Raw genomic sequence first — 22406 nt, forward strand, 5'->3', positions numbered from 1 at the left:
TAAATCCTAATTGTGTGAGTGAAAAGGGCTTACAAAGAATTCCCGAAGTGGAAATAAATTTAAAAAAAAATCAAAGAATAAAATACTCAAAGCATAGAAGAAAGAAAATACAGTACACTGTTAAACATTATTTCTGAATTGAGACAGTATTAAATCTTGGAAAATCATCTCCTCACTAAGGAAGCACATTGCCTTTACACTGCTTCTTAATTTCTAGCAATTAAAACTCCACTCTCTACAAGAGAGCAGCACTGCAGTTCAACTTTCCCTTTCTTTATTGTCATTAGGAGCTGCAGCAATGTTTCTCATCAACACTGACAGCAGCTAGGTTTGGGGCTACACTCAGGGTTGCAGCAAGGCTCGAGGCTGGGGTCTTTTCCTTTTGCCATTTGGCTCTCTCCAAACACCATGGAGGATTCAAATTGCTCCTTAACTGTCTTGACCTGTTGCAGCACAGATTGGATGTCAGGTGTATCTACTGGCAGAGCATAATGCTCACATGGGTCAGCCTCCAGATCAAATATCAGAGGAGGGTCATGAGTCTTGCGCAATGCTGAGCAGTCTTTGTCTGGTGTAGTACTGCTATGGAAAGCACCTGATGTACAAAAGTGAACAAGCAGGAGTCAAGACCAGCTAAAGTTTGACAGTGTGAGCATGTAATAATTAATAAGTACCTTGTGTATAGAAGTGGGCCTTGTACTTCCCCAGCCTTACAGCAAAAAGGCCATAGTCTTCACTGGGATTTACAGGATAGAACATCACGGTCTCCCTTTTACTCTGTAAAACACAGAGAAAATACACACATGAGCTTGGTTTTTTCATTATTTGAGTGTTTGCACAACTTTAAATACAATGCTCCTACCTTTCCTTGTTTAACGAGGATATCCGTCATATCGACCCCATCCAGCATCACCTGTGGTAGTTCAGCTCCTGCCAGGCGCGCCAATGTGGGGAGGATATCTAGAGTGCTGGCCATCTCATGAGTAACACCTTCAAACAATTTGTTCAAAAAAAGAATCACTAAAGGCTACATTTTTGTTTTCATTATAGTATACTTTGATGCTGGAAAAAGGGAGAGGCAATGCTCATGGAATAAACAAACAACACCTTCAGAACTACAGTCATACATTAGATTACACAGGGTGCTGCAAACAGTCTTCAGAGGTTCTGATCGCAGAAAGGCTTTGACATATGCTCAATTAGTACTAAGGTGCCAAATGTATTTCTCACACCACTGCACCACAACCAACAGCCTGAAATGCTGTATTGGCTGTAAATGGTATTTATAGCAATTTCTGATCCTACCATCTGAATGGTGATCAAGTTGTCTGGCACCAAAAACCATGCAGGTAAAACTAAATGTAACCAAACTGTGTGGCAAGATCAAGGATGGGTCAGGATTTTTTGTGTTTGAAGGATAATGTAGTCTAGACTTTTTGCAGACCACTAAAATGTCCTGACCTGGTTTGATGATTCCCGGCCAGTAGGCGATGGCAGGTTCTCTCATGCCTCCCTCATATGTGGTACTTTTGCCACATTTCAGAGGACCAGCAATGCCTCCACGGGACCTGCGCATCAGTTCAGGCCTACATGCAGAGAAAGAAAACAGATACCATTTAATAAAACATGATAAATGCAATATTATCACAAGAGTGCAAAGACTGTTAGAAACTTGACTACTGAACAGAGGAAAAATATTTTTTCTGGAGGGTGGTTAAATGTCAGCATGAGGAATTAAACTCCAAAACTCTAGTGCATTTCTCTTCATTGTTGTCTTTAAGTCACTGAATGAAATATGTCTCAGTCATACACGTCACAGTAGTCTTAAGAGTTTAAAAAAGATTGGAATTAGTGTTCTTTGATCTTTAAAGATTTAAACATAAAGTCCAGTCACCTTTTTAAGCTCATTAAATGAGATACCAAAATGGAATAACAATAAATACAGTTCATAGATTAGCAACAAATATGATAATAAACTGAAAACCAACCCATTGTCTGATGTAAAGAAGACCAATGTGTTGTTGATCACTCCTGTCCTCTCCAGAGTTTCCACCAGGTGGCCTACAGTGTTGTCAAACTCCAACAGGGAATCCCCGTACGGACCCCTTAAAGATCGGCCAGCTGCCCCAATACCTGCATACTGGGGGTAGTGGGTGTGCTGAAGCAAGAAAACAAGTGGTTATTAGTGTTGCTAAGATTGATACTAAAATATTGATTCTTCCGATACCAGATATTTATGTTCTAGAATCAATTCCCCTATTAGAATATTGGTATTTTAGTAATTTGGGGTAAAAAAAAATTTAGTTTATGATGGAATCCTTTCCAGACACTTAGAATCAAAAATAGTCATTGTAGGCTTTAAGAAATAAAAAAAAAACAACTCAAAATATTTGATATTTATATTGTTTATTTCAAAACATAGATAATGACATATATATAAAAAAATGTTTTTAAACTTTATTATTATTTTCTATCAGTCACATTTGTTTTTAATTGTTTACTGAATGTTTTAAAATGCAGGAGTTGACTTTTCAGGTTTGTTTGTTTCTTGTGTGATAATTCTTCACAATTACAATAAGAAGAAGAAGTCTGATTTCTGGTACTCATTATGAACATATAGTTTGAAATACAGAACTTTCGGTTTTCCAAACACATTAAGTTTTTGTTCAAAGCTTAGGTATTGGACGAGTATCACTGATACCAGCTCTGATTTTACTTGATATGGGATAAGAAAGGAAATCAGTGGTATTGCACATCACATTGATTATTGAGGGACCAGAATCTATCCCCAGAGGACTAGAAAATTTTGAATTATCCTGATATTTACCATTTTGAAAACACATTTTTAGGCATTCAAAGAGCTGATGAACCAAAGCTTTGATTGCATTCAATAGAAGGTTGATTTTGCACACTTTAATTCATGCATTTTCTTCAGATTGCTCTTGTTGCTCACATGTGATGGATAGTAGAGGAAGAATGGTTGTTTTTTCTCAACCGATGTGGTTATGAAGTTGGCTGCAAAGTCACTGTAACTCCTCTCCAGATCCAGGAAGTTGACTGGTTGTTGCTTGATGACCTCATTCTCCATTAGTGGGACGACTACGTTGCTAATATCACACAATCCATAGCACTTTATATCTGGAGGGAAACAAGTCAGATTCTTACAGGGGCCCTGGGGAAGAAAAGACAAGATTGAAAAATTAACAGACAGCAGTACAGAGTGAAGAATAGTAAAGTGAATATAGCAAAGAAAAGAAATTTCATGAAGCAATTTTAAGTAGCACAGACTGGAAACACACTGACCATGTCATGGGAGTATGGGATCCCCAGGAAATGGTCAAAGCCCTGCTTGGTTGGAAGAAACATGCCATTATGCCCAACACCTAGATGCCACTTTCCTATGATCGCTGTGGTGTAGCCCAGGGGCTTTAACACTTCAGCGATGGTGGTCTCATTGAGAGGAAGACCACCTATAGATCCTGGGTAAAACACGCCTGGGTAGATTCCTGACCGGGTCTGATAGCGACCTGTCAACAATGATGCCCTTGGAAAAAAACAACAAACAAGGCAGTTAATTAACAGTGGAAAAGATAGTGGGGTAATTTTGAATACTCTTACTTCACTTAGGAAAACGGCCTAAAGAAACTCACTGCATCAATTCATCCAACAATGGAAGATGAAAAACTACAGGACATGTAGGGAAGATTTCATCACTTTGGTTGCATGTCAAAGTAAAAGTTTAGAGGCAGCAACAAAAATTTCATGTACTTAATGAAATTTGAAAATAATTACTCTATATTCAAATATTAATTCCGTCATCTAAGCTTTTCTTCCATCGAAGAATCACAGCAATCTTTTCTTCTTTCCCTTCAGCGGTCACCACAGCAGATCGCTTTCCTCCATCTCACCTACCACCCCCCGTCTTTAAATCTGAGCTGAAAAATCATTTTACATTCTCTCTATGCTGGTCACTCCCAATGAAAGTCTTGTTCAACGCTGCCACCTTTAGCACCACCTAATATCTTTTTGTTAGTGTCATTGATCTCAAACCACACCTCATAGGAGATAATGTGTGGTTTGTACTATCACAAATATCACAAATAAACCCTGATACTAATCTCCACCTACTCCACCCAGCCTGCTCTTTCTTCTTCACCACTTTTGTGCAAAGTCCGTTGCAGGTATTTAAACTGATCCAAGTTCATTACCTCAGATCTATCAATTCAAGCTGCAGCGAATCATTAAGAAAACCTAATTAAAAAATCATTTTTGTTTAAATGCTTCATTTTTTAAATGTATTTTATGTGAGCTTTATTTATACAGGTAGACTCAGTGTCTTATGTAGAAAAGAGATGTGTTTCGGACAAACATATTAAAACTATAACAATAAAATAAACAATAAAAAAAGCACAAATGGCTAATGTTTATGCAGTCATATCAAAAAACAGGTTCTCAGCAATGATTTCACGAAGTAATTTCTATGTCTTTTAAAGTCTGCAAGTGAAATCAATTGAGAGAGCTTCTGTAATGTTTTCCATGACGACAGAGCAGAAAAGGAGATTACCTTCTTTCTGAGCTCTGTATGAACTGATGCATGGTGAATGTAATAAAGTCCAGACCACAGGCTATGACTAAACTATTTATGTGACATGTAATCTAATAAATAACAGGGAAGCAAACCACAAACTTATAGATAAGATGATACCAATGAACCATCCTGGGTAAGGCCAATAAGGACCAGTAAACCAAAGAATATAAAGTACAATGGTGTGTTAAAGGTTTACAGCCAATTATAAATCTTAATGCCCCGTGATAAAACAGAGTACACAGATGGGCAGAATGTGCAGAGACATGTAAATTGTATCATCATAATCTAGGAGGGGTAAAAAAAGGCGATATCAACAAGAGAAACAGATAATATTGTATTGTGATTGATAATAATATAAGTATTTGTATGAGGCCACAGTTTCAATAGAAATGCCTTTAGCAGATACAAGAGAGGGAAGTACTGCAAGCATGCTTTTTGTATTTGAGAAAAATACAACCTTGTTTTTTACTGCATTTAAAACCAAAGCTGACACTATGAATGTATAAAATCAAAAGATAGCTGTAATTTTTCAAAAACCACATCGACAGTATGAGCACAACAGTAAATAATTGTATCAGCTGTGTAAAAATTGACAGATGCATTTAGATTTTGTCCCAAGTCATTAACAAATATTGACGCGATGCTCAAAGTCAATATGTGGCTTAAAGGAAAGATTTTTATCAATCACAAAACCCAAGTATTTGTATGAGGCCACAGTTTCAATAATAATGCCTTGAGCAGATACAAGAGAGGGGAGTACTGCAAGCATGCTCTTTCTGCAGGCACTTTTGTGTTTCAGCATTTACAACCAGTCTGAGCTGACTCTGTGACTGTATTCAACCAAAAGGTAACTGTCATTTTCGAAAACCACGTTGACAATATGAGCACAACAGCAAAATAATTGTATCATCTGCGTAAAAATGGAGAGACGCATTTAGATTTTGTCCCAAGTGATTAACATAAAAAGTAAATAACCCTGCCGCACTCTGTTGGTGACATTTAAAAAACTGGAAGAGAGACCATTGAGCTGCACATACTGCCACGGTGGGAAAGGTAATTTGAAATCCAGCCAAATGTTTGGTCTGAAAGTCATATTTCTAATGGCCCCTGAGATAAAATGCCATGGTCAACAGTGTCAAAGGCTTTTGATAGATCAATAAAAAGGGCAGAGTGTCGGGGCTCTTCAAAGCTTTGCATACCTCTTCTATCACAACTCTTAACACATTTACTACTAAATACAGACCTGCAATAGAAATATATCTAAGAGCATGCCTGTGGATGACAAGCATTACATTAAGCCCATGTAGGCCCTGGTTTTTCTATAAAAAGATTGATTACAAGATTGATTTTGTATACACACATGTTGAGGAGCAAAGAGGTGGAGTCACTGCCAAGAGGTGACCTCAAGTGTAGTGGGTAATTTTTTTTTCTAGGGTCCCCAAAAGCAGTGCTTGTTACTGTAACCACCATTAAACATTTATAGTGAAAAAGCTGGCAGGAGTCCTACATCAAACCACCTTATCATCAATCAAATCTAAGTAAATCTGTAGAAGTTACAATAATATATGCAGATGAAATGTTAACTTAGTCTTAGTCTACAATGTTTAAATTACAGGCTGTCAGCAGCTGTCCTATCTTATATGGCAGCAATAGCTGCAACAAGCATTGGGTGGGGGTACATGGAGTGTACGAGACCATACTTATTTGAAGGCTTAAGTAACATTATTTTGGATTTTTAGATGATAGAAAATATAAATATAATATGAATTAAGTTATATTAATACTTACAAATATAGAAATTAAAAGGTTTCTTTGTCTCATCCTGCAGCACAATACAATTATACATGGGCGACTAAAACTCTGAGCCACAAACCTGGGGCTGTTAGACTGAACACTGGAATATTATTGATATTGATTATTAATACATTATTAATACACTATTTTTTTCTGCAGCGGGAAACATTGCATCAAAGCACAGGACTACAGCATTATTTGTAGTTGAATGAAGTTGCCAGGTGAAACTATAAACTCTGATGTTCTCTTCCTAGTGTCCAATCATTCTCTCCCCAATGCCACCGTTATCTCACCCGTCATAAACATTTCTTGTTTTTGACACGTCTCAGTATTTTTTAGCCCCCCATTCTCAGTTTCTCCCAAGTCTTCCCTCTTTTCTGTTGATTTTTTCTTAATTAAATTAAAAAAAATGTATTTTTATTTTTATTTTTTTATTAATTTACTGGAAAAAGTTTTCAATCTTCCATTTCTCAAACCAAGAATACTCAGTTTTAGAAGAAAGTTACTCCTCTCCCATTTTAATAATACTTTATATTACTATAGGACCTCAATAGCTATGTCAGAATCAGAAGACTTTATTTATCCCCAAGTGGCAATTAACATACAACAGAGCAGCATGAAGTTGAAGATAAGGACAATAAGAACAGGCAATAAGAGTGAGATGAAGTTAAGGACAAATTGGAAGAGAGTAATGTTGGCTGGAACTGCTAGAATAAACTCTTAGAAATGACTGGTTGGCCTATAACCTTTGAAACATATGTTAAACGTATCTCGTCAATGATATTAAGCAATTTTAAGCCAGGAGGAACATTTGTGTCATGAGGTTCAGAATCAGTTTTTTTGCAAAGAGGCATTTATATATGTTTTAGTTATGAATGTAAAATGCTCATTGGCATTAAAAAATCTATTTTTCAAGAATGTAGACCAAGAGGACAGCAGAAACCGCAATAAATATAACATAACAGTTCTACAAAGATATTAAGTGGATTAATGCAGAACTATTTAATGCACAATATATACAATAACGCAGTCTACCATTAAAATGACTTATTTATTAATGAGCCCATTAATAATTTGTCAGTTACAACTTCATAGAATAATTTAGGATCAAGTCGACTTGAAAAACAAAACAAAACAAAAAACAAAAAATAAATGAATAACAGAACCTTAACATACTTCACGGCCACTTTCATTACTTTAAAGTTTTTAAAAAACTGTTGAGCTAAGTCTCGGATTGATTTCTGTTTTATTCACAAACGCCAACAGTCAGTACTGATTACACCGGTACCTGGACGGGGTGCACACGGGGCAGGTGCTGTAAAAATCTGTGAATCGGAGCCCTTCAGCTGCCAGGCGGTCCAGGTTGGGAGTGAGTGAACTAGGATGTCCATAACAGCCCAAGTCCCCGAAACCTAAATCGTCAGCGAAGAGGAGGACGAAATTCGGCGGTGAAGCAGAGCAGGTGCACAAAAGAATAATGCCGAAAAAGGTGAAGCTGCCGGATACCATCCTGCTCTGGCTTTAAGTCTGACTGATAGTAAGGAAGCGTCAGATCCCTATAAACAGTGATGTGCGGATCGATACTGGAATATCGATTCTTCCGATAGCAAATATTTGTGATCTAGACTCAGTTCTTATTTCAAAATATCGATATTTAGGAAATTTGTGGTAAATTTGTAATTTGTGATTAATAGGAACACAGTGGAAAGTAACTATATTATTGGGACTGTCTAAATGATTGGCAGGAACTACTTCTTCTTCCGCCTGTCATAGTGATGTGCGAAATACGGCTGTATAAATGCATCACGACTCTTCACTCAGTTGATAACCACAAGAGTCGCCGCGTGTGGGCCAGTCGCAGCTCTACAAACAACCAAGACGCGGTTTTTGAAACATTTTGCAAGGCCACAAATTGTACAACTGTATAGTGACAATAAAGGCATTCTATTCTATTCTAAAGTAAATTATAATATCAGAAAATGATGATGAGGCAAACTGAGGGAGGAGGAGAGGGACAGGAGCTGCTAGTCCTTTTGCACCATCCAGCTATAGAGAGAGAAAATGTGAAGCTGCTGGTGACATGTAGCCCTCTTGCTGAATTTTTTTAAAGTATAGAGGTGGGTAGATTGATCCAAATATCGATAGTATTGATACCAACACTTGTATCAGTATCAGATCTATACTAACGCTGTTCGATACTTTGTTTCTATCCTCAAAGTCCAGTATGTATCCCCCTGTCCATCCAAATGAATGTGGCAGATGATTTTCTGATGATGATAGAGAGTACCAGGAGCTATTTTTTTATGTATTCTCACATACATGTTTCTGTGAGGTGGACAGGAAAACAAAAGTGCGACTCTACCTGCATGTAATCAAGCTGGCATCATGTGAAAAGAAGAAACACATGGCATGGGAGCATTTAATATGTGCTGTACGTTCTGCATACAGACAACTGTGCGTGTGAGTCTGTGTGTGAGGAGGAAGGTAATGTTTTTGATAGTGATGGAGGCAAGTCGGAATGGAGGTTAGAAAGCTAGTCCCAGTCACATAAAATTATTACATTTTACACAATGGAGTTTAGGAAAGTCTAGGGTTATGCAAGCATTGTTTGACCAAGTCATTATGAACTTCTCAGAAGTCCTCATACACAATGGTGTGTGATATGTCTATCAGTTAGCTTGCGTGCTGTCTTGCACCATTGTTGCCATCTTAGGGAACTAGATACTTTGCTTTATCATTCACTTTCACATCTCTGTACAGTGCTAACCTAAGGGAGAAACAAGCTGTTGGATGATGGAAAAACAAAGAAAACAACAGTCAGTGAGAGATTTTGAAAAAGTACCTTGCTGCAGCAGCTCTCTTCATCTAATCTTCTCCAACACAGAGCACTCTAACAATCTCTGCAGGGAACAACAACCCTGGAAGGAGGCAGCGATGCCCCTGCTTTTCCATCAAATGTGTTCATGTTATATTTAAGACAAAAAGAAAAATCTAGCCAAGCTGTCATGCTCAGCTCAGGTAAACAATGAGTCAGTCATTAGTCTGGTAGAGCTAATGGAGCACCTATAGCATCATTAAAAATCATTAGAAACAAATATTCAGTAATGACTGGTATATGTTTGCCACAAATAATAATAAATTTGAGGGTGTTTTCCAGACCCATCTAATTGTTCTCCATGAGTTACAGAGAAGAAGCAGGAGAGCCACTATGGATAAATGTCAGTCTATGCACTACACAGGCTGCCTGCATTGTGTTTTAGTAAAAGACAACTGCTCCGACCTTTTATTGCGAGTAAATGAAAAAGAGTATGTGACAGAACAACATATCTGATCTTGTATCTTTCAAAACAAAGACTTGTGAGTTTCAACGGAAACAAAAAAATCATTTGCCTTTTCATGGGTTTGAAAATACATCTTGAAAATATATGATTGATGTCTGAAACTTTATTGTTGTCTTTATTGTTTAGTTAACTCATGATGTTATGAGTGAAAAGGGCTTACCAAGAATTCCTTGAGTGGAAATTAGAAATCAAATAAAACAATACTCACAGCACAGAAGAAAGATGATACAGTACACTGTTAAACATTAGTTATAATTTTAACAGTATCAAATTTGAGAAAATCATCTCCTCACTAAGGGAGCACATTTACTTTACATTCATTTTCCATTTCCAGTAATTAAAACTCTCCACAGGAGAGCAGCACTTTAGTCCAACTTTCCCTTCCTTCCTTAAGCTGTAACAGTTTTTCTCATCAACACTGACAGCAGCTAGGTTTGGGGCTACACTCAGGGTTGCAGCAAGGCTCGAGGTTGGGGTCTGTTCCTTTTGCCACTTGGCTCTCTCCAAACACCATGGAGGATTCAAATTGCTCCTTAACTGTCTTGACCTGTTGCAGCACAGATTGGATGTCAGGTGTATCTACTGGCAGAGCATAATGCTCACATGGGTCAGCCTCCAGATCAAATATCAGAGGAGGGTCATGAGCCTTGAAGACTGCTGTTTCTGGGCAGTCTTTGTCTGGTGTAGTACTGCTGTGGAAAGCACCTGATGTACAAACATGAACAGGCAGGAATTAAGACCAACTAAAACTTGTGACAGTGTGAACTTGCAATATTCAAAATATGACACGTAGTACCTTGTGTATAGAAGTGAGCCTTGTATTTTCCCAGCCTTACAGCAAAGAGGCCATATTTTTCACTGGGATCTACAGGGTAGAAGATCATGGCTTCCCTTTTACTCTGTAAAACACAGAGAAAATACACACGAGCTTGGTTTTTCCATTATTTGAGTGTTTGCACAACTTTAAATACAATGCTCCTACCTTTCCTTGTTTAACAAGGATATCCGTCATATCGACCCCATCCAGCATCACCTGTGGTAGTTCAGCTCCTGCCAGGCGCGCCAATGTGGGGAGGATATCTAGAGTGCTGGCCATCTCATGAGTAACACCTTCAATAGATTTGTTCATAAGAAAACAAAAAACAAAAACAGCAATCACTAAAAGGCTACATGTACATAAATTATTTTTAATCAGTGTTGGGGAGTAACAGAATACATGTACCACCATTACGTATTTAAAATACTGTATTCCGTTACAGTTACCGTTTAAAAAGGTAGTCTTCAGAATACAGTTACTTTGTTGAAATAGAGATTACACTGCGGTCTTTTCCTGTTTCATATGTTAGGCTGTCCCCTCTCTATTTTTGGTAATTCGACGCCGGTGAAAACCCAAACAAAACACGCAATAAGAGGCTCAAATGCCTGTGTCTCAATCTCGTGGCCCCTGTCACCTCTACTTGCGGCCCGCATAATGACGTGATATAATATTTTTTAAAATTATTGTTCAAAAAAATAATTTAATGTGAAGGCAATAGGCAGAGTGTTACAGGCATAGCCCTAAAGAATGTAGCCGCATGGGCAGTGTAGCCCAGTTGTAAGTAAGCTATTAAGACTTGACTGTACACTGTGTTCGTGTTTTTCTCCTAAACAGTAAGTTCCATTGGAGCAGCCTTTCAATGCCTCTCTCTGTCTCACGCTGGCAAAGTTGACCCAAAAAACAAAGTAAGGAGGAGGAGTTGGCCGTCCGACTGCGGTCTGGAGTGTGGGGCCTCCCTGCTGCTGCGGAGTTGGGGCGGTCTGCCTCTCCCCACCGCAGGGAAAAGGGTAACACCACCTGTGTCTGGGTGCAGTTCCCCCCTCCAGGGGCAAGGGTACCTAGACCCGGTTCGTAGAGTACGCTTGGGGAGTGTGATCATGTGTACAGCGTCTCTTTATGTCTGTCTCCACGTTGGTTGAGTGTGGAGTAAGTGCATATGAGAGCATGAGGGTGGGAATGGATGTTTGTATCTGTGTGTGCCTGTATGTCTGTGTCTATATGTCAGGTTGGGTATCAGACGCCACCTCTCTGGAGACATCTCAGGCCCTCCAAGGTTTGGAGGCCTATCTCCACCCACCACCACTTCCCCTGCCAGTGGCGGACTCCCTCAGACATCGGTGCGTTGGTGGTTCTTTGTGTCTGGGGATGGGCGTCCAGGTACACACCGGCTCACTCCTTGGCGGCCGCTTATCGGGGCCTGGAGCCTGGGGCTCGCTCGGGCCACTTCGGAGGTGGGGTGGCCCCGGCCTCTCGGCCTGGGGCTCGGTCACTCAGGCACAGCTGGCTGCCGACGGAGCTCACGGGCGCGTCACTGCAACTCCCCCTGGCTTCTGCTCCGCGGCTGCTGAGTGAGCCCTCATCTGGGACTCTCCTCAGCTCTTTCTGGGACAGTGGCGCGGCTGCCCCTCTGTTAGTCTTCCTTGGTCTCTTGTGTTCTGGGGGCCTCTGGATGTCTGGAGTTTTGATCTCCTCCACACCTGCTTCATGCCCTGGAGGACGGGGCTGTGGCCCCCCCACACCCTCTAGCAGATCATTACATGAAGGAACCTTTTAAAAAAAACAAGCGCGTCCATGCTCACAGGTGTACACACGGGTGATCACACCCACAAACTACACCCTTTTTGGCTCCTACCTCAAAGCACACTGTGTTCTGTTGATCTTATGTGCTGCACAATAATGTTTAATATTTAGTATTTACTGTCATATTCCCATATATCATTGTGATGTTGTTTATTCTATTACTCTTGTTCTCTTCTGCTTGTTTTCTTTTTTCTTTCTCAACAGGTGATCCAGGTGATCGATATATGCATTTTTTTCTTTTTTTTTCTGCTCATTCTGTTGGTTTTTGTTTTTTGCCCTTCTCCCCCGTCCCTCTTCTCAGCCGTTTCTCTTTCCCTCTTTCTTTCTCCCTTTCTTTCCCCCAGTCAAGTCTGTCCCGTATTCAGTAAGTGAAAATAAAATAAACAATAAAAGGTGAATCAAATGGACCATTATGGCAAGGCTGGGATGGTCAATTTGGTAAAGTAAATCTGTTGGGCATCTTTCTTTGCCTTTAGGCAATAATTCTGATGGCAAAAGAGCCAAACAGGACAGGCAAAAACAAAAAAACAAAAAAACAAAGTAAAGCTAGTTTTTGGTTACGGGCCTGACACGGAACCAACATATTAGCCAGAGGTCCCTTTACTATGGTTCGGAGCCGTGGAACTGTTTTATATACGCGCTGAATAGTTTTCTACACGAGATCGCTGCAAAAAGTGCAGCCTTACCTAATATCCACCCTACTGTCACTCATTTTATATTAAGATTTAAAAATCTAGTTGGTATTGATGTGGCGAGTATCCTTCAGTAATAGTAATAATTCACACAGCAATAGTACATTCAAGTAGTTGTAAAAAGCTTGATAATATATTCAGTAACCAAAGTATTCAGAATATGTTACTCTCATTGAGTAATTTAACGGAATACGTTACAAAATACATTTTGCAGCATGTATTCTGTAAACTGTAGTGGAATGTCACCTTCCCAAGACTGTTTTTAATTAATGGTAATATACTTTGATACTGAAAAAAAGAGATGCAATCTTATTATTGAAATAGGGTTAGGTGAGCTGCAGAAAGGTGCCTAAGAAGTACGTCAAGCTGTCCATACCTGGGGTCTTGGAAACTGCCAAGCAAAGAGTCACAGCCTTGCCCAGCCACTTGAAGAGGTATACCAAAGAAATAGAAGGCAGGAGAATAAACCAGCTGTTCTCCACAGAACCATCCAAGGTGTACTCTCATTGGCAGGGGAATAATATGAGAACAGTTCCACCAAGGCTGGAGACAGACCAATACTGGAAGAGCATGTGGGAAAAGGACGCAACCCATAATGGAAATGCCCACTGGCTAGAGGATCCAAGAGCAGATCACAGCAACCTCCCTGAACAGGGACCAGTAACCATCACAGTGGCAAACATCCAAGATTGGGTCTCCAGTACGAACAGCACCAGGCTATGACATAGTTCATGCCTATTGGCTGAAAAAGCTGACTGTACTACATGAGCATCTGGCAATACAAATGAACCAGCTACTAGTTAATGAGACATACCCAGAATGGCTAACTCATGGCTGGACAGTCCTGATCCCCAAGGACATCCAGAAGAAATGAGTCCCATCCAACTCCCAGCGAACAACCAATGACGAGACTGGCTATGGATACCAACTATGGAATGGAGCATCGTCAGCCACCTCCTCTACATGGATGATATCAAGCTGTATGCTAAGAGGGAATGAGATATCGATTCACTGATCAACACCACCAGGAACTACAGCAAGGACATCGGAATGTCGTCCAGATTGGGGAAGTGTGGTCAGATGGTAACAAAGGCTACGTTCACACTGCAGGTCTTAATGCTCAATTCCGATTTTTTTGTCTGCTTGTTCACACTACAAATAAAATGCGACAGCAAACACGCTCTAGTGTGAACCCTCAAAGCGGCCCGCATGCGCAAAAGAAGACGTCACACACAACGCGCTCTGTTTAGACCAAGATGGCCCTTAATATAAAGACTTCGGACTTTACGTTTCCCAATTTTTGCTTTAAGTTATTTTGTTATTTACATTATTATGTAAATAGCCTAATAATGATCCTTATTGCTGTTTTAGAGAGGAGCGGTGCTTCAAAGGATAGTTGCAGATTTCTGTCAGAATCTGCAGATTATACAGTACAAATAAAATGTTCACGTTTCTCCAACGTTGTCTTCCCAACAGTTTCACTGACATCTACGCTGGATGGCCAGGAAGCGTTCGTGATGTCTTATCGGGTGCTTCTCCGGCGCTGATAATTGGCGTCTGTCTTGTGTCAGTGACGTAAAAGACGGATTTAATGCGACTTGACCATTCAAACAGCAGTCGCTTTCTAAAACATCAGATATGTATCGGATTTAGTACCACATACGAAAGTGACCCAGATCGGATTTGAAAATATCGGATTTGTGCCGTTCACACTGTCATACCATGATCGGATATGGGTCTCATAGGGTCAAAAAAAAAAAAAAAAAAAAAAAAAAAAAAAAAAAAAAATCGGATTTGATGCGCTTTCACCTGCAGTGTGAACGTAGCCAAAGACAGGGAAGCTTGTTAGAAGTGAGGGGATCAAACTACCAGAAGGCAACGTTGCAGAGATCGAGGATACCTACAGATAGCTAGGAATCCCACAGGCAAATGGGAATCACAGAGAAGCCACTAGAAAATCTGCAACCACCAAGTACCTGCAGAGGGTCAGGCAAGTCCTGAGGAGCTAGCTGAACGGTAAGAACAAGAACGGGCTACCAACACCAATTCCCTGCCTGTGATCAGGTACCCTGCTGGGATTATAAGCTTGCCAAAAGAGGAGATAAAAGCCACTGACATCAAGACGAGGAAGCTCCTGACCATGCATGGAGGGTTTCATCCCAAGTCCAGCACCCTGAAACTGTACACCAAGCAGAAGGAAGGAGGGCGGGGATTAGTGAGTGTCAGTACCACAATCCAGGATGAGACAATGAAGAGGAGGAACCATCATGGAATGACAGGCCCTTGCACAGTATGTACCACAGGCAAATAGAGGAAGTGGCTGACATACAGAAATCCTACCCAAATCCTACTCTCAGCACAAGATCCATAGAAGCATAGCGGCTTGGCTCTACCACACCAGGCAAGACCCCAGGTGCAGGCTGTGTAAAGATGCCCCTGAGACAATCCAGCAAATAACAGCAGAGTGCAAGATGCTAGCAGGCAGAGCACAGTCCTAGGAACAGCAAAGTCAAGTCAAGTAATTTTTTCCCAGAGAACTGATCCTCATTTGATATTTTCTTTTTTAAACGATTCTTTATAAATTTACAGATGACTATGTAGGAAAATCCCTGCAGATCAGTAGTTCATGAAATACTCAGAGCAAGCTGTCTGACACCAACAACCACACCATCTTTCTGCTTTAGAATATGGTCAGCAGTAACAGGTAAAAATAAATGTACTCAAACTGAGGTCTGTGTGGCAAGATCAAGGATGGGTCAGGATTTTATTTATTTATTTATTTTTAGTTTGAAGCAGGATGTAGTCTGGACTTTTTGCAGACCACTAAAATGTCCTCACCTGGCTTGATGATTCCCGGCCAGTAGGCGATGGCAGGTTCTCTCATGCCTCCCTCATATGTGGTACCTTTGCCACATTTCAGAGGACCAGCGTTGCCTCCACGGGACATACGCATCAGTTCAGGCCTACATGTAGAGAAAGAAAGCAGACACCATTAAGAAAAAAGATAAATGTAATATCGCAATAGTGCAAAGATTTCTAGGAACTTGACTACTGAACAGAGGAAAAAAATTTTCTCGAGGGTGGTTAAATGTCAGCATGAGGAATTAAACTCCAAAACTCTAGCGCATTTCAGTCATCATTGTTGTCTCTAAGTTATGTGTGGTAGTTTTAAGAGTTTGACAAGAAGGCAACTGGACTTCTTTAATCTTTTAATTTCTAAATGTTAACAAGTCCTGAAAACTAACCCATTGTCTGATGTAAAGAAGACCAATGTGTTGTTGATCACTCCTGTCCTCTCCAGAGTTGCCATCAGGTGGCCTACAGTGTTGTCAAACTCCAACAGAGAATCCCCAAACGGACCCCTTAAAGATTGTCCAGCTGCCCCTATACCTGCATACTGGGGGTAGTGGGTGTGCTGAAGCAAGAAAACAAGTGGTTATTAGTGTTGTTTGAAATATTGACTCTTTCAATGCCGCATATTTATATTCTAGAAGTGACTGATCATATTAAAATACTGAAATTTGAATAATTGGGGATGTCTTTTAAATGACTAATTCGAACACATTGGAAAGTAACTACTATCTATCTACAGAGGACTAGGAAATGTTTAAATTATCCCAATTTAAAAACTCTCAGACATGCACAGTAGTTGATATTTACCATTATGAAAACACATTTTTAGGCATTGATTGCACTCAAAGGTTGATTTTGCACACTTTAATTCATGCATTTTCTTCAGATTGCTCTTGTTGCTCACATGTGTTGGATAGTAGAGGAAGAATGGTTGTTTTTTCTCAACCGATGTGGTTATGAAGTTTGTTGCAAAGTCACTGTAACTCCTCTCCAGATCCAGGAAATTGACGGGTTGTTGTTTGATGACCTCATTCTGCATTAGCGGGACGGTTACAGTGTTAATATCACACACTCCATAGCACTTTATATCTGGAGGGAAACAAGTCAGATTCTTACAGGGGCCCTGGGGAAGAAAAGACAAGATAGAAAAATTAACAGACAGCAGTACAGAGTGAAGAATAGTAAAGTGAATATAGTTTAAAAAAAAAAAAGAAAGAAAAAAAAGACAATTTTAAGTAGCACAGACTGGAAACACACTGACCATGTCATGGGAGTATGGGATCCCCAGGAAATGGTCAAAGCCCTGCTTGGTTGGAAGAAACATGCCATTGTGTCCAAGCCCTAAGTGCCACTTTCCTATGACTGCTGTAGCATAACCCAGGGGCCTTAACACTTCGGCGATGGTGGTCTCATTGAGAGGAAGACCACCTATAGATCCTGGGTACAACACACCTGGGTAGATTCCTGACCGGGTCTGATAGCGACCTGTCAACAATGATGCCCTTAGAAAAAAACAACAAACAAGGCAGTTAATTAACAGAGCAGTGGAAACATTTAAAGGCAACTAGGCAGCTATCGATTATTTTAGTAACTGAGTAATCTATTTATTATTCTATTGATTAATCGAGTAGTTGGATAAGAAATACCTTTGTCTTATTAATGAGCAATAACAAATATTCAAAAGGGACAGAGCACAGGTCTTTCAAAATGAACTGCTCATTGGTTTCCATTTTAGAAATTGCAATGTCTTAAAGTTTTACTGCATACAACATTTGCGCCATAACAGATGTATGATGGTGTAGATCAGAGGTCCCCAATCTCAGTCCACGAGGGTCAGTGTCCCTGCAGGTAAATTACCTTCTCAACATGCCTTGAAGTTCTCCAGAGGCCTGGTAATGAGCTAATCATGTGATTCAGGTGTGTTGACCCACGGTGAGATCTAAAACCTGCAGGGACACCGGCCCTCGTGGACTGAGAATGGGGACCCCTGGTGTAGATGTTAATAATTAAGATTAATAATAGTTCAGTGTTCAGCCTAACAACCTTCAGGTCAGTGGCTAAGAGTTTTACTGCCCAAGTACATTTATATTAGCCTGTGAGAAAAGCTTTTATTTTTATATTTTAACATTTTAATGAAATGAAACGAACACAATATTTTATATAATTTCACTTTCAATCTGAAAAATGTTACGAAAGCTTGAAATTATTATGGTCTTGTATACCCCATGCCCCCCTTTAGACTCCCCCCTGTCTCTTGCAGGTATGCTTCCATGTAAAACCACCGACAGCCTTCAGCACGCCGTATAATTTAACCAGTCAGGTATCAGACTAAGTTAACAGTTCATTTGCATATTTTAATACAACTTCTGCAGGCTACAAAGTTCACTTTTTATTCACGTCGGCGTTGATCAGATGCTTTGGTGAAGGACTCCCGCTAGTTTTTTCCAGGAAAAGGTTTTAATGGTTTTAATGGTGAGTACAGGAACAGTGCTGCTGTTTTGGACACTAGAAACATGTTTTCTGTGTTTTTGTGTAAAATTGGAGGCTGTGTGGTTAATATTTGTCACAATGTTTATTTACACACTGCTCCTAAATACGTTTGTATTGTAGGTCTGTCTTCAGTCGCGAATGTGGGTGAAACGCTCGTGTTTATATCGTTTTATACATCGCCGCCCTACAGAGCTGTTCCATTAAAAGAAGTATCAAAACAATGAATTTGTGTTGAGAATTTTAAAAAATTGAATTATTTGAATTACTCGATCAATCGTTTCAGCCCAAGAAAAATTTCATGTACTTGATGAAAACAATAGCAATCTCTTCTTCTTTTGGCTGTTCCCTTTAGGGGTTGTCACAGCAGATCGCTTTCCTCCATCTCACCCTATCCCTTCTGTCACACCAACCCAATGCATGTTCCTCTTTTCTCCTGCCTGGCATCTCCAGCTCCATCTTTAACATCCTTTATTGAAATGGTCCTCTACCCCTCACTATTCCTCATGTGAATATGTCCAAACCATTTCAACCCTGCCTAACTAACTTTAACTAATCAACTGTCTCCAAATCTGAGTTAAAAATGATGATGATTTGTAATCCTGTCTGTGCTGGTCATTCCCAATGAAATCATAAGATATCTAACTGCCACTCACTCTTTTTGGTGTCACAAATATCACAAATCACCCCTGATATTCATCTCCACCCACTCCACCCTGCCTGCACTTTCTTCTTTAACACTCTTGTGTACGGTCAGTTGCTTTGGATGGTTGACCCCAGGTATTCTCCATCTTTATTACCTCTACTCCTTGTTTTCCATGTTCACGTTTCCGCCTGTCTTCCGCTCATTTGTTTCTTCTGTTTTGCTTCTACTGATCACAATTCCATCTGTTACTATCATAGTCCAAGAAGACTCCTGCCTGACCTCATCTGTCAATCTATCCATCAAGGCTTCAACGATTCAAGTAACTCAAAGAACTCAATTATTAAAAAAAGAAAATCTAATGTAATCATTTTTTTCATTTGGGTGCTTCATTATAATTTTATTGAACCAATCTATGTTTAAATTACAGGCTCTCCGCAGCTGTCCTACCTTATATGGCAGCAATACCTGCAAGAAGCAGGAGCATGGGGTATACTAGACCATACTTATTTGAAGTAACATTATTTTGGATAATTTCTATATTTTATAGAAAATAAATATATAAATTAAATTATATCAATACTTAAAAAATAAAAAGGTTTATTTTTCTCACACTGCAGCCCAATAAAAATATACATGGGAGAGTAAAACTGAGCCACTGACCTAGGGCTGTTAGATTGGACACTGAATTATTATTCATATTCATTATTAATACATCATTTGAAAATTTGCTTTCTGCAGCAGGAAACGTTGCATCAAAGTAAAGGGCAAACATCAGTTTGTGAGAATGCTGATATGCTCGCTTTTCTTCATTGCAGTCACGCATAGCTCATTAGCTTGCACGCTAACCCACAGATACACATACACATGAACATAAATCAAATCCATACCATCCAGGAAATACAAAAATGTCAAGATTTTTTTTCTTCCTCTTACTATAAGAAAGCTGTCATATGAACCCAATACGCAGGACCTGGGAGAAAAAACCTGAACTCAAAAACAGCTTTAATGCTGAAGAAGACAAAACACACACACACACACACACACACACACACACACACACACACACACACACACACACACAGAGAGAGAGAGAGAGAAAAAAATCCTATGTAGTTTAATGAAGTTGCCAACTGAAACTATAAACTAGTTTCCATTCTCTATCCAATGTCACTGTTATTTTGCCCATCATAAACATTTCCTGTTTTTGACATGCCCTCCCAGGTCTTCCCACTTCTGTTAAGGTTTTTCTTTGTAATCTAATTTAATCAAATTGAATTTTTTTGTTTGACTATCTATCTATCTATCTATCTATCTATCTATCTATCTATCTATCTATCTATGAATGTAAAATCCTCATAGAGATTAAACATTTATTTTCCAGGAATTAGGCCAAAGGGACAGCAGAAATTGCAACAATTATGCCATAACAGTTCTATAAAGTGATTAAGTGCCCAAAAAGGGCTGGATTGATTGTAATCTAGAACACAAAGTATACACAATAACGCACGTTTTATTCACACACGCAGTCAGTACTGATTACACCGGTACCTGGACGGGCTGCACACGGGGCAGGTGCTGTAAAAATCTGTGAATCGGAGCCCTTCAGCTGCCAGGCGGTCCAGGTTGGGAGTGAGTGAACTAGGATGTCCATAACAGCCCAAGTCCCCGAAACCTAAATCGTCAGCGAAGAGGAGGACGAAATTCGGCGGTGAAGCCGAGCAGGTGCACAAAAGTAAAATACCGAAAAAGGCGAAGCAGCTGGATCCCATGCTTTTCCGTCTTTAAGTCTGACTGATAATAAGGAAGCGGCAGATCTCTTAAAAACAAAATAGAACGTCACGTGCCAGAGGCCGGAAACGGCTGCACGCCGGTTATGTCACGGAATGCTGGGAAATGTAGTCTTAAGCATCAGCTTAGACTAAAGCGCACAACCGTTTTTGTGTTTTTGTTTTTTTTAATTTCTGCTTTTTAACGTTTAAATTAATATATATTTTTGCAACCTATTCTCCTTCTTACAGCTCAACACCCAATGTGAAGACTTTTAGTTTAAATCCCCAAGTTCTGCATAGTGAATTAGGTCCAGATTTAATAGGTTAACTGACTGCACACAATCACACCTTTCACAAAGGTTTTAAAATTGTTTGTCCTTTGTTCATGGCTTGAAATGATCATCTTTCGGATTTTGTTGTTCCATTTTATTTTCAATGGAACAACAAAAGCAACAAAAATAAAAACACAAAAATACATACATACACAATCATAATTATCATTAACCAAATGACACAAAACAGTTAACACACTGCATCATACAGACACGTCCTAAGAAAGGCAGTTGAGTAATTTACTGGTTAGAGGTGTTCCTCTGTCATGTTTTGTCTCCTCTTTAAAATTCTTAATCTGAGGTCTCGCGGTCGAGCTACCGTCCTCTGTGGGAAGGTTGGCTGCTGCCACTGATTCGACTTGACACCTGGTCAATTACACAAGCAAGAGGAGAAATAAATCACTGGTGCATCGCTGCAGAAGCCAGCAGTATGAGTAGAAATTAATGTCACAGCTGATTTTCTGATATAGAGACGGTACCAGGAGCTATTTGTTTATGTATTCTCATATACATGCTTCAGATAGGTGGACATGAAAACAAAAGTGTGGCTCTCCCTGCATGTAAATAAGGTGGCATTGTGTGAAAAGAATCCAAACATAGCACAGGCATGAGAACATTTAATATATGCTGTACATTCTCCAGTCAACAGTTGGTGTGAGTCTGTGTGTGGGGGGAGGATGGTGGCATTTCTGATGGTGATGGGGGGAAGTGGGAGGTTACAAGCTAGAGCCAAAAGCATAAATTAGTACATTTTACAGTGGGGTATGTATCATTTGATCAAGTCACTGTGAACTCCTCTGAAGTCCTGATGCACAATGGTGTTTGTGATATGTCTACCCATTAGCTTGCATGCTGCCTTGCACTATTGTTTAGCCTTAGGGAAATAGATACTTTGATTTATCATTCACTTTCACATCTCTCCACAGTGCTGACCTACATTCAGCAGCAACTGTGGCTGTATATGTAAGAGAGAGGTAAGCAATGGGATAGAGGGGATGAAGATGCCTAATTAGAGATCCAGTTGTATCATCTGTTTCCTTGGTCTTTGCTCTGTGCTTTCTGTAACTACTATTTTCTTAATACAATCTCACACTCATCAAACAGTCCACAGTGATTAGTTCTGTGTGCAGACATATGTACGTGTGTGCATTCATGTCACTGTCTGCTTATGTGTGTAGCACATGACCCACTGAACTAAGCAAAAGTCAGCTAACACACACGCCTACACAAATGCACACATGGAAACTAAGGGAGAAACAAGCTGTTGCATGATGGAAAAACAAAGAA

The 22406-nt window shown here is 39.8% G+C and overlaps 2 protein-coding genes across 2 annotated transcripts; both read right to left on the reverse strand.

Moving 5' to 3' along the window:
- Positions 1-12: 12 nt before the first annotated feature.
- LOC146569563 (arylsulfatase A-like) lies at positions 13-7940 on the reverse strand. Its single transcript, XM_085281937.1, has 8 exons — positions 7671-7940; positions 3304-3544; positions 2954-3172; positions 1989-2158; positions 1462-1586; positions 863-990; positions 675-777; positions 13-595 (listed from the first exon to the last, which is right to left on the reverse strand). Exons 1-8 carry the CDS (start codon positions 7889-7891, stop codon positions 309-311), a joined length of 1494 nt encoding a protein of 497 aa, XP_085138063.1. The 5' UTR covers positions 7892-7940; the 3' UTR covers positions 13-308.
- A 1871-nt stretch (positions 7941-9811) lies between these two features.
- LOC146569564 (arylsulfatase A-like) lies at positions 9812-20858 on the reverse strand. Its single transcript, XM_085281936.1, has 8 exons — positions 20567-20858; positions 17147-17387; positions 16790-17008; positions 16278-16447; positions 15871-15995; positions 10706-10833; positions 10520-10622; positions 9812-10428 (listed from the first exon to the last, which is right to left on the reverse strand). Exons 1-8 carry the CDS (start codon positions 20785-20787, stop codon positions 10136-10138), a joined length of 1500 nt encoding a protein of 499 aa, XP_085138062.1. The 5' UTR covers positions 20788-20858; the 3' UTR covers positions 9812-10135.
- Between the last annotated feature and the right edge of the window lie 1548 nt (positions 20859-22406).

The sequence above is a fragment of the Mchenga conophoros genome, linkage group LG7, assembly GCF_057382185.1.
Source record: "Mchenga conophoros isolate Kocher_MC1m ecotype Shallow Benthic linkage group LG7, M_conophoros_male_GT1.1, whole genome shotgun sequence".
NCBI classification, from domain to species: domain Eukaryota; kingdom Metazoa; phylum Chordata; class Actinopteri; order Cichliformes; family Cichlidae; genus Mchenga; species Mchenga conophoros.

Excerpts from the sequence above, each read along its gene's own strand:
- LOC146569563 (XM_085281937.1), bottom strand. The coding sequence starts at position 7,891 with ATGGTATCCGGCAGCTTCACCTTTTTCGGCATTATTCTTTTGTGCACC. Across the intron at positions 3,173-3,303 it reads TCCCATACTCCCATGACATG|GGCCCCTGTAAGAATCTGAC; the intron begins GTCAGTGTGTTT and ends TTTCTTCCCCAG. Across the intron at positions 596-674 it reads GGCCCACTTCTATACACAAG|GTGCTTTCCATAGCAGTACT; the intron begins GTACTTATTAAT and ends TTTGTACATCAG.
- LOC146569564 (XM_085281936.1), bottom strand. The coding sequence starts at position 20,787 with ATGGGATCCAGCTGCTTCGCCTTTTTCGGTATTTTACTTTTGTGCACC. Across the intron at positions 10,623-10,705 it reads TCCTTGTTAAACAAGGAAAG|AGTAAAAGGGAAGCCATGAT; the intron begins GTAGGAGCATTG and ends TGTGTTTTACAG. Across the intron at positions 10,429-10,519 it reads GGCTCACTTCTATACACAAG|GTGCTTTCCACAGCAGTACT; the intron begins GTACTACGTGTC and ends TTTGTACATCAG.